Genomic DNA, 12,770 nt, shown 5'->3' with positions numbered 1-12,770 from the left:
TACTCTGAGTTGAGATAGATCTTCCAGATTGTCATAAATATAAACTTATATAATATATAAATTAAATATATATAACTCATTCATTCTCTAATTATAAAGTTCTACTTGCTCTGTGTTTATTATGAGCTAAATATCACACTAGGTTTTATATTCATTATTTCAAATAATCTAGTGAGTTGCATGTTAGGTTTTATTTTAAAGAAAAGGAAACTAAAGTTAGGTATCTTGTTATAATAATGATTAAAATCAAGTACAGTTGGCTCATACTCCCTGACTCTCCTTGTTATATTGCATATTTTGTTCTTTCTCCATTTCATGTGAGTCTGTGGTATGATATTATTTCAATTTTGTATGTGTAGAAATGGGAGGGAAGCTATTTGCTCATGTCAAGATCACTTTTCACTATATCCCTTTCCCAGCCTTTAGAGACTTCATCGCTCTGGGGAAAGAGAGCAATACTTTTTCATGGTTCAGACTCACATGTTCCTGAGTCAGAGTGCAAGTGCTCCAATGCTCGTCCTTTCTTCACACCCTGACAGTGCCTAGCTGATTTTTCTGATTCCTTCCTGGAGAAAGCATCAGTTCAGTGCTACAGTTTTTAATACCTCCTAATCATTCTGCAAAATGGGAACAGAGCCTGAGTTTGGGTGTAGGAAAGAGTGTCTGATGCTGGTTTTTCTGCTGAATGGCAGAATGTGAAAGGAGAAGAGCTCTGATGAATAGCAAGCTGGTGATGGATAGTTGGGGCAGAATGTGAACCCATGAATTCTCAATCTGAATGTCTGGGAGATTTTTTCCATATTAGTTCATTTTCCTAAGATGTACCATGGCACGACCACACAAATAGGTTCTGAATAAGTTGGGGCTACAGTCTTTATGAGAGTACATATATTTCTCCCACCTCTGTTTATCAACTCTAAATTTCAGTTTTTAGAGTTCCCTTTCCTCTGTTTCTTCTGTTTTATTATATTTTACAGAAAAGTATATGAACTAAAAGGTTTTTTGTATCAAGTTTAAACATATTTAGAATCTTAGGATAAAAGGTAGTCAATAATTCCTGAAAGGCCATAATAGGATGCATGCTCTACTTATTCCTTAACAAAGGTAAAAACAAATTTAACTTGCCATCCCACTTTAAATTCAGAAACAATTTAAAATAGTCATTCACACCACTATTGTATTAAATCTAGTTCTAATGATCCCTTCCCTGAAGTACTGCAACAGGTATATAATTCATTTAGGGTTCCATTTAATGTTATTTTGGGTTCCATTTAATGTTATTTTGAAACTTGCCAGAATAGTGTAAGAAACTCCTATATACACTTTATTCAGGTTGTCTCATCTCCATTATTATACTATTTTTCCCTGAACCCTTTGAAATTAAATTACATGCAATATTGCCTCATTGTTACTAAAAACTTTAATCTTTATTTCCTGAGAAAAAAGGAAATTTACCAACATAATCACAATACAATGATCAAAATCAGAAAATTTAACACTGATAAGATACTATTATCTAATCTATAGTGCAAATTCAGATTTGGCCAATTGTCTCAATAGTGTCATATGTAGCCTTTTATTGTCTTCTACTTTAGGATCAATCCAGAATCATCCATTTTTACTTTTCTTGTCTCTGTAATCTCTTTTAATCTAAAGGAATTACCTTTCTTTTTCTTGCCTTTTTTGATCTTATTATTTTTATACTTATAAAACAGTTATTTTTATATATGTCTTTGGATTATCATAAAAATTACAATTAAACTTTATTTTGTTCTTAAGATTCACAAAATGACTAATGTAATTATTCCAGTTGATAGCAACTTTTAAATACCTTTTAATACTTAATCCTCATTTCAAGGAACTAGAAAACATTTATACTCCCAAATTAGAATAATCATTAAGATGGATTTTTTATGCTCATATTTATTTTTAGTAACCAAATATTTCACAATCTTTCTAATTAACATGTTTTCAATAAACTCTTAATAGGATGGCAACTGAAGATGTTAACTTATCCTTCAATTCTCATAGTAGGCAGCACTAATTTCCTGGAGAACCTTCCCTGACCCAAGTCTGGATTGGGTGGTCCTCCAATGTATTCTCCTAACACCTGTACTTACCTTATAATACTGTGAATGAGTCTAGGTTTTATTACTGGTTACTTCTCTACATCTCTCTCCAGACTAGGGGGTCAGTCTTACATGCCTTCAGGAATGAGGCAGGTAAAATTAATGAATGAATGCATCAGATAATATGACAAAATTAAATGGGAACTAACAGTTGACTCAATGTTTTTGAGATGCAAGAAGAGGTGGAGACTATGGCAAGTTACAGAATGAGTACCCCAATAGAAAGGGAACAGCCAGTGTTCAAATTGAGGTAATTGTTGCTGTGTAGGAATGGAAGCCCAGTATTTCCCAGAATTTCAGAGAATCAGAAATTATATAAAGTTTCCTAACATTTAAATATTTGCTATTAATTCAAAATTTTAGTTATAAAATACTACTCAGGGCAGACCATATTCATCTGTTCCCCTGTTTATAATCTCTGATAGAAATTATGAACACCACAAAGGCAGGGACTGAATCTAAATTGCTTATCATTTTGTTCTGAGCACTTAAAACAATTCCTGGTACATGTTCATCAGTAAATATGTGTTGCAGAAATAAATGAATGAAATTATAAATCTTTGTTGACTAAGAAAAAGAAAACTACTTGAAAGGAAGGATAATCATACTGATTTGGGAAAAATATTATTTTACATTGGCCATTAGAATTGGAAATTGCCAGATATCTCTGTAAGAGATACTTTAGTAAATTTGGGGGAGTAGAAAGTATACAAATGGATTAAAAATAAATAAAGTTTGGAAACTGGAGGCTATGAATATTGACTGCTCTTCCCAAAGGCAAAAGATTGGTCATTATTTTGAGGTGTAGCAGGATCACAGAAAAATTTTTACAACAGTGTTTTTCAATCTTTTTATTCTTGTCCCTTTGCATAAATATAAAAATTTAGCCTGTTTAATTATTTTATTCTAAAATAAATAAAATACAGCTGAAAACAAATTAAAGAAACTATAATATTCAATTTGCTTTTCAAATGGCATGTATTTTCATTCTCCAAAATTCCTAGAAATTCAGATTAGCCTCTCCCTATTAAATCATCACTATACCATTGAATAAGAGGAAAAGTATATTCAAAGGTCACTTGGAAACAGCCCACAGGAAGAAAGTGATTATGGGCAGCTAAAAAATTAAAAAAGGAGGGGTCAGCAGTGGTAATGAGAAAAAAATAGGTCAAAGGAACTCATGGACATGGACAACAAAGTAGTGATTATGGGGGGCAGGTGAGTGTAAATGTAATAAATGGTAATGAAAAAATACAATTAAAAATAAAGCATTTCAGAATTAAAAATACAGCAAATTTAGATGCTTTACCCTGAAAAGAGTACAAGTACTCAATTTAAGAGTGTGTTCTTTTTCCCCCCAAAATTCTAGCAAAGTCAAGTATTTCTATCACATTAAAATCCTTAATAATTGATATTTTTGTGAAGAAAAATAAGAATTATTTCAACAAGAGGCATATGTAGGTGTGAACCTTCATAAGCAGTTATTTTTATACTGATTAATGGATCCTTTCATTGGAGATGTCTATGACGCATGAGGCAGCTCTAGTCCATTAAATTTTAATGCCTGGAACTAAGTACATTTCATACTGAAGCTCTGCATACTGCCTTATCCTAGAATAAACCTTCATATTCTCTTGACTACAAAACTGCTTTTATGACTTTTTCCCTGACAAACACAAATAGGCTGTGACAATTACTGTGCTAGGTAAATTGGGTCAATAAAGAAAGCCACTTAGATAAATACATTATTAAAATATTTCTTTATATATCTCTATTTTCACATGCAGAAATTCAGTCTTCTTTCCAAACCAACTTCAGCTCTGCCTTGGAGTTTGATGGGGCACTTCAGGGAACATCAAAATACTAGAGGTGTTCAAGATATTACAGAAAACAATTTAGCAAACTCTGAGATCTTACAGGTGAAGAAATTGAGTTATTTCATGATAAACATCTTTAGAGACAGAACAGACTGAAACATATGGTGAATGTTTCAATATAGTTAGGTCTGTCTTGGGGTGATAGGTTTAATATAAACGTATAAAGTTATCCTCATAAGGATCTTGAGTTTACAAATGTTTGCATATAAATAATGCAATTCTTATCCTTATTACAGCCTTATATAGCAGATATTAGATCCCCCCTTTTTTTTTACAAGTGAAAAGCAAAGAGTCAGAGCTTGCACAGGAAAGGCAAAAAATTGGGAGTAGAGAGGTCATTGTAGGTTGAAGGTAACATGTACTGAGAAAAGTATAGGGTTCAAAGTCAGAAGAACTAAGTTCAAATCCCAGCTAAGTTTCCATTTAAATGTACATGAAAGAAGCATTTATGATATGGTATGCCAGCTTGAAAAGCAAACTCTTAGAGGGACTTAGGAGTGTATGAGATTTATGTGGAAAGATCAGCTAAAACACAATGGGAAGTCAAAAATGAAAAATGGACTTTGGAGTCAAGCAAACCTGACTTTGTACCTAGCACCAGTGCTTACAAAATATGTAGGGTTCTACAACTAATTTAAATTCTTTGATTCTGACTTTCATCAGCTATAAAATAGACTTAATACAATTGACATAAGGGACACCTTGCCAGTGGAAAATTCACATATGACTTTTGCATATTCAAAAACTTAACTAAAGTAGACCCTTCACATCCACAGATCCAAACAACTGTGGATTGAAAACAGTATTTTTGGTTGGGATTCCATGTTGTGAAACCACAGTTATAAATGCAAAAATACTGTTTTCTTCCACCATTGACTAAAACTGAGGATGTGAAACTCCATGGATCTGAAGGACTGACTGTGTTTATTAAGAAAAATCCACATTAAGTGGACTTGTGCAGTTCAAGCCATGTTGTTCAGGGGTCAGCTATCCTATTTATCATATGGGTGAATTATAATTCTTGAAAGGTATGATGTAGATTAAATATTTTACATGGTACCTAATAAGCAATTAATAAATAGCAATGATTGTTTTATTCTTTTAGCATTGCTTGGAAAGATAAAAGTTCTTTTTTTGTAGTATTTAGTAAAAGAGTATTTAGATCAGTCAGAGGTCAACTTGAGAAATCCAACCAACATATTAAAGGGTAATTTAGTACTTTTAACTTTCAACCTTATCATTTGACTGTTCTAAAGGAATCATAACATAAATGCATTCTTTTAAATCCCACAAATTTTGGCTAAATAAGGAGAAAATACAAAGCAGGAAAGGATAAATGTGTGTTTACTATCATCTGCCTGATAGATAAATATGTTATGCTCCATGATTTACATATCATTTATTTTAATTTAGTTTAGTACAGTGCTTGCCATAAGGTAGACATTCATTAATAAATATTTGTTGCATGAAAGAGAATCCATCTTTCTTCTGATTTGTAAGAGTTCTTCATATATTAAATATACCAACCATTTGTCTGTTTTGTATGTTGTATTTCTCCAATTTGTTATTTATCTTATATTGTTTTAAATACGTTCATTTGCTCAGATTTATCATATTTCCCCTCTATTTAAAAAAAAGCCTCTATGCTTAAAAAGACCTTCTCTGCTTCCCTGCATTTAAATGCCTGCCCATCTGCAGGGGAAAATATTTTAAGATAATATATTTCCCATTTATCTCAGAGAACACTCTTGTCTTTAGCCCTCATCATTCAAAATTAAAGGTTATTATGAGGTTGGAGTTAACTCCTGTGAATTTTTTTCTGGAGGAGGTAAAACTAGTAGGCATTTTCTAACTTCTAGTATGAGTTCAGAGTTTTCTTATGTTTTATATCTTTAGCTATTTCAGTGGGTAACTAGTGAGGTAGAGGAAGTGAAGTTGTGGGGAGGAGAAAAGAAACGAGAAAGAGAAACTAAGATAGTGAAGTCACATCACTGTCTTATTTGGAAATTTCCACTGAGTGCTATATTGAGTCCCAGATTTCAATGTCCAATGGTAATGAGTTTTACTGAGTATTATTTGGCAGATATCTTTAATGTGTTTTATATGTATTATCATATCAATTGTAGATACACAGTTTATATGTGTATTACATCAGGTGGATATCGTTATTGTCCCCCTTTTATAACCAAGGCAATTAGTGTAAAAGGGTTATATAACTTACTCCCAGTTCACATAGTCATTAGTTGAGTTGGAATTCTAACTAGGGAGGCTAATTTTAGTATGCACAGTCTTAATTGTGCATTTTAAGTATCTCAAATTTGTGAAAAACAAATAATTTATTTCTACCTCAAAAACTACTATTTTTGAGTCTTCTCTAACTCATATACTGCCATTCCCCTGCTATTTCACTGGGAAAAAATTCAAACACTGAATACCATGCCCTATGAGACCCTACAAGATCAGATGTCTTTGTTCCCTTTTTTTATGTTAATCAGTGTTTATTTTATAATTTTTATTCAGTGAATAAAACTGTAGATATTTTGGGCAAATGACTGTAATGAATATTGCACTTTATAGAAAGACTTGACTACATTTAATATATTTTGAAAACAACATAGATCTTTGATCTTTTCCCTTTACTAGGGCTACTACTTTCCTCTTTTTTTAAAAACTTCCTTCCTACTCAACACTGGCCTTCAACCACACTAAGTCTATTTCCATCTTAGGACTTTTACACTAACTACTCGCTAACCTCAAATATCCATCCCTGAAAATGTGGCTTGGATTTTTTCTTTTTGGTATTTACTATATATTTACCTAAAAGATCTCTTGTCAAAGTGAAGCTTTCCTTGACTTCACAAATTAAAGTAGCCTACTTTGTCATTTGTCTGTTTTATCTCAAAGCTATTGGTACTTTATGATATTTTATATAACATTTTCTTATTTATCTTCTCTCTCTTTTCTCACATACACAGGAAAAATATAAGCTCCATGAAAACAGAGATTTAACTGTGGTACTCACTGCAGTGTTTCCATGGCTCCAAACAAAGCCTACAGTCTCCATAAATATTTGTTGTATGTATAGAAAGTTTATGGAAAGAGAGACTGATATAATTGAAACTGTGTGTATGAAACCTTATCTGGTAGCAATGTGGAGGCTGGACTACAATGAGAAAAGGGTTAGTCAAGGAGGCTATGTAAAATGGAGGAGGATGATAGAAATAAAGAGAAAAAATGTGAGAAGTATTCTCAAGTTAAAACCAGCAATAACTAAAGCTGATTGAGTTGAAGGGATTGAAGGTATGTTAGTATAAGAAAGTGCCATTAATATAAATAGGGATGCTAGGAGATGACATCACTCTGGGAAAATTATGAATGGTATTTTCAAAAGCAACTTTGAATTTCTAATTTGAGATGCCATTGATAGGCACAACAGATGAGATCTGTGCTTGGCAAAGAAGTCAGCACTAAAGAGGAAGTTATCAGATTGTATAAGAATTACCAAAGGTGGCATTTAGAATGAGAAACAGCAAAACTCCTAAATCACTAACCTTGAAGACAGAGACAAAGAAGAGGTAAAGAGAAGGAAATCAGGAATATATGGCTTTATGAAACCAAAATAAAGAGGGACTTCAAAAAGATCATCTGACTGCAGAGATGAGAGGGATGATTACATCTGATCTGGTAAAGAGACAGTTACCTCTAGAAACTGTTGGGGGTGAATTCAGACAATGGTGAGGTCCCAATGGCCCAACTGGAAGAAACATGATTGGTAGTTTCTCTCTTTTTTTAACTACTCACTGAGGAGATTTAAAAATATTATTATTGATTTTAGGAAGAGGGGAAGGTGGTGGTGTGGGGTTGCAGGGAAAGAGAGGAAGAGAAACATGGATGTGAGAGAGAACATCAACTGGCTGCCTCCCATGCCCTGACAGGACAAACTGGCAACCTAGGTTTGTGCTCTGACTGGGAATGGAACCTGCAGTCGTTTGATGTATGGGATAATGCTCCAACCAACTAAGCCCCCAGTCAGGGCAGTGATTTCTCTTGATAATACAAGGCAAGAGAAAGGATAGTATGAGAAAAAGCATACCTATGTGTATCAGAGAAGAAGCAATTACTGAACTACAATGAAACAGTCCACTGCAGCCAGTTCAAATACTGCAGTTATTGGAACAAGGACACTTATTGGAGTGACCTACTTGTAAGATTGAGTTCAATTTGCAAGAGCCTCACTATAGGTAAATGTCCCTTCTGTCTTTCACAGTCAAGTGGTGAAGGATTGATTGAAACTGAATGGTTCTCTCATGTGTTCCTGTGTTTCTACCATCTGAGAACTGCTCTATGCTATCCCATGTGCTCTTATGCCAGAGATCACACTTAAGTTTTCTTTGTGCGCCTATACTGCCTGACAGTCAGAAAATCAATACACCCTCTTGCACAGCATTCAAACCTGCTATTAGTAGAAGGGTAACACTAAAAATGTGTTTCCTTACAGGATAGCGCAGAACTGATTACTTCCCTACTTCACAGTGGAGCTGATATACAGCAGGTTGGGTATGGCGGTCTCACTGCCCTGCATATAGCTACCATGGCTGGCCACCTGGAGGTAAGTCCCACCTTACTCATCTGTAAAAGTCAACCTGCCTCTTTGTATTCTTGTTCACATCTATTTTTAAATGCTGGCTTTCTGGAAGTTGGTTTATTTTTTACTACTGAACCTGCTTGTTTATTTTGGGGATCAAATTATGTTATAAATATTCTTTTGATAGTCAATTCAGTCTATTTTAGAACAATGTAATCAAACATTGATTAATATACAAATGCCTGGATATGCAGAGGCTTTATAACAGTAACTAGGAGCCTAAGTTTTGGAATCAGTTCAATTTCCATCACTTACTATGTTTACCTCAGGCAAGTTACTGTGCCACAAGACATCTCTGTTTTCTTCATTTATAAAATAGAAATAGAAATGACCTATTGTAATGATTAAATTAGATAATCCATATAAAGCATTTTGCTGATTGCTTCATGAGTACTCAGTGAAAGATCAGTCATTCATTTAAGCATTATTTGCTTTTTTAATCATCTGTTGTGCACCATATACTGTTCTCGTTGTCTAAGTGACATAGCAAGAAAAACAGGCAAATACTTATTATTTTAGAGTTTAGTTGTTGAGAATGAGAAAGAAAATAAAGTAAAAGGTTTACAATGTACTAGGAAATAATAAAATGTAAATTGAAAACATAGTGATGATGAAGTAGGCACTATTTCAAAAGTTATATAGTAAAGATATATATTATATATATAATAGCACATACAAAAACCCTGAGGTGGAAGGAGCTAGGAGTGTTTGAGGGACATGAGTGAGCCGAAGTTAGTGCAATGTGAGCGGGAAGTAGAGTGAGGGAGATGTGGTCAGGTGGGTGGTTACAGTCCAGATCACAGAGTGTTTTAATGGCCATGGAAAGGCTTTGGATATGGTCTTAAACTTAATTGTTGAAATACTAATTTTATATATACAAAGCACTTTTATTTGCATTATTTATTTCATTTACTTCACAAATCCTCATGAAATAGTCTTTATTATTATTTCCATTTGATAGCTATCAGACCAAGGTTCTTGCACAGTGATTATCTTTACAAATGACAAAGCTATGGAGAGTCATGTCTGGAAGCCCAGACAGTTTTCTGAAAAGTTTTATAATATTACCCTTTATTTTCACACTTTATTAATTGTGGTGACCACATGTGAGGTCAATGATGTTACAAATGAGAATTCTTAGTTCTTCATTACTAAATAGTTATCCATTGTTCCCTTTTAATCATGTTTGAAGTTAAATTGTATTTTCTTCACATATGCACATACACAAACACACACACACACACCAACTACAACTGAATAGACCTGCATATAAAATTATACATAAAACCTATACAATAGGTATAATTCACATATGTTAAATGTAACTGTGAAGGGCTCTTTCTTTCAATAAATATAACATATCTTATTAACAGCAAAATAGTTTCCTTTATGTTGACATTTTCATTCTTTACTATATCATCTTATTTCCCACAAAATAAATCTTTTTAGTGAGATTCATTATAAATATAAGTGAATTTGTGTTACTTAGGAGAATGGAAATCCAATTAGAATCACATAAATATAAATGTTTTATTAAAAAGACAAATGAAGCCATAAATGAAAGGTAAAAATTAAGGAGCCAGAATGGAAAAATGTATGATGTAGACCTTAAACTCTAGTGAAACATTCAAGCTCTGAATGCCAGGAAAATGACAGAATGTGTTTTGCAAAACAAAATTCTTTTTGTCTTGTGCTAAGCTGATTACATATAAGTGATAAAAGTAAAACAGGATCAAAAGCAAGGTGGTAAAGAGCTTGGTCTCTTCATCTCCTATTCAAATAACTGTTTTCTTGTTTTGTAAAATCATACTTTGGAAGAAACTATCATATTGATTCTACCAGCCTTTGGAGAAACTCTGCTAATATTGTTCCAAATAGGTCCCTCTCTTGTTTTACAATTTTCCATGGATTCACCGACTTCCTTCATTAGGTGCTGTAATATTTAATGACTTATAGAGTTAATCATTGATGGTGCATAAAACAAGTATATATGTACATATTAGCCTTTATTCCCTTCTTATATAATGAACTAATTAAGTTACAGATCAGATTTTAAAGGAAAATGGTGTCCTAAAAACCTAAAAATGTCATATTTAAAAAATGCAGATTTTTTCTTTGAATTATTTATTTTGAAAATATTAATTGCAGTAAGTGCCACTTTCAATGTATTTTCTTTGTCCCCATAGTCAATCATTCATTTAACAAATATTTTTGAGCCTCCATTTTCTCACAGCATAATGCTAGAATATGTAAATAATACAATAAAATATGAAATAATATTTTCCCCTAAACACTTTATAGTATAGCTAGACACACAAAATGAATACACAAGGAAAATTATATAAACAATTTAAAAGTAAAATAACAATATAGCCATAATTAAGGAAGAGGAAAGAGTAAAAAGTCAGAGTCAATTTAATAAATAGGAATAATTTGAAAAATGATAATTACATAGCAAAGAATATCAAAGAAGACAAAGTTACAAGTATTAGTTCACTGAGAATAGAGATCAATGTAAACTACAAGATTTAAGGAGAGATTTAAGAGAAGGATTTGAAATTGGGCTGAACTTTGAAGAGCGGTAAGAACTGAACACAGTAAAGAAGAAAAATCCCATGCAAAAATGGGAAGGAAGAAGGAGATGAGCACATTTAGGTGAAAGTAAATAGAATGATAACATGAAACAAATCATGAAGAGTTCCTATAGGTAAATGTAGATGTTAGAAATGGACCAGACTAGGAACTGAGAATATAACTTCAAGGAGTTTAATTCAATTCAATAAGAAATTATTGTAGTTTACAGTGTAAACTGTATATATAAGACTAAATGATGTGGTAGATTAATAGAACACAGAAGTTCCCACTTTTTAAAAACACTTATATCCAATAGAATTTTTCCAATAGGAAATGGGGAGCCATAAAGACATTTTGAGCAAGACAGTGATTGGAGACTCAATAAATAATGTGTTCAACAGGATTTCTTGGACTACACGATTTAGTATAGCATCCAGAGTGATGGTACAATGATTAAACAGAGAGAGAAAAAGGATTGGGTGAAGGATTCAATTTGGAGGAGTAATCCCATAGCTCCAGACATGTAAATTTGCTGTTGATATCCATATTTTCAAGTGGAAATGTTCTTTAATCATTTACAAATATAAAACTGACATTCAATGAAGAAGTTGGAACTTAATTCAACTTTTTGGAAATTATGTGTGCAGAGGTTATATTTGCAACCATAACAATAGCTTAACGGTATTAATTGGCTCTAATAAATGGCCAATGACTGAGTTTAAGAGTATTCAGAGACTTAAAGAGTTACTGAATAGACACTGAGGAGACAAAGAAGGATTGGTGACAGTGGTATGAGGAAAACAAGGATGCTATAGTATCACAGTAATTTGGATATAAAGAGTTTCAACATATGAAGGATCCTGGGTATTAAATGGTACAGAAAGCTTGAGTACAATGGGATTTCATATGTATATATGGCATTTATTCACTATGCCCAAAATTTAGATGTTTATTCCACTCTTATTGTTTACTCTAGGTTAAGAGGGGTGGTGACAATGGATCAGTGGGCATTCTCTTTCATTAGCAGTCACTTTCTTTTATTGCCTACCTTCTGTGAAACAATAATTGATGCTAAGTCTGACAGCTCTCTTTGTCTATACATATGGAATTCATACCCTCCATTAATACCTCAAGTGTGTTTGTCCTCCCATAACTGTGAATTCTATTAAACAATTTTACAACAAAGTTTACATTTACTAGGCAGCTATCTCTTTCAATAACAGGAGAGATGTGCTGCAGATTCCTAGATATGCTGACTGCAATTTGAGACTCAAATTTAGATTTACTATGCTTTGAAAAGCAAGCAAATATTGCTTGTCCTGGATCTCAATATTTGTCCCTGACTGATTTATCCATCTATCAATATATATGCATATGCTGCTTTATGCAAGGCCTGAGATCCTGTCAGCAATCCATAAACATGCATTAAACCTTCTTCTCCCCTTTGAATCCAGGAGCACATGAGCCATGTGTTCTTTCAAGCATAAAGATTAAAAATATTAGCTAACATTTGTCAGTGCTTTATTATTCATGTATATTTGTCAT

At 32.9% G+C, this 12,770-nt stretch overlaps 1 protein-coding gene across 1 annotated transcript in view; it reads left to right on the top strand.

The window, feature by feature from the left end:
• The window catches only part of TNNI3K (TNNI3 interacting kinase), a 288,749-nt gene that overhangs the window by 22,239 nt on the left and 253,740 nt on the right, over positions 1-12,770 (top strand). Inside the window, exon 6 of the mRNA XM_045835309.1 lies at positions 8,505-8,615. Within this exon, the coding sequence (XP_045691265.1) occupies positions 8,505-8,615 (111 nt within the window). The remainder of the gene's footprint in view (positions 1-8,504; positions 8,616-12,770) is intronic.

This window comes from Phyllostomus hastatus, unplaced genomic scaffold (assembly GCF_019186645.2).
Source record: "Phyllostomus hastatus isolate PE091 unplaced genomic scaffold, TTU_PhHast_1.1 phas_contig_209, whole genome shotgun sequence".
Taxonomy (NCBI): domain Eukaryota; kingdom Metazoa; phylum Chordata; class Mammalia; order Chiroptera; family Phyllostomidae; genus Phyllostomus; species Phyllostomus hastatus.
Note: the sequence above shows the minus strand (reverse complement) of the source record. Positions and strands in the feature narration are given on the sequence as shown.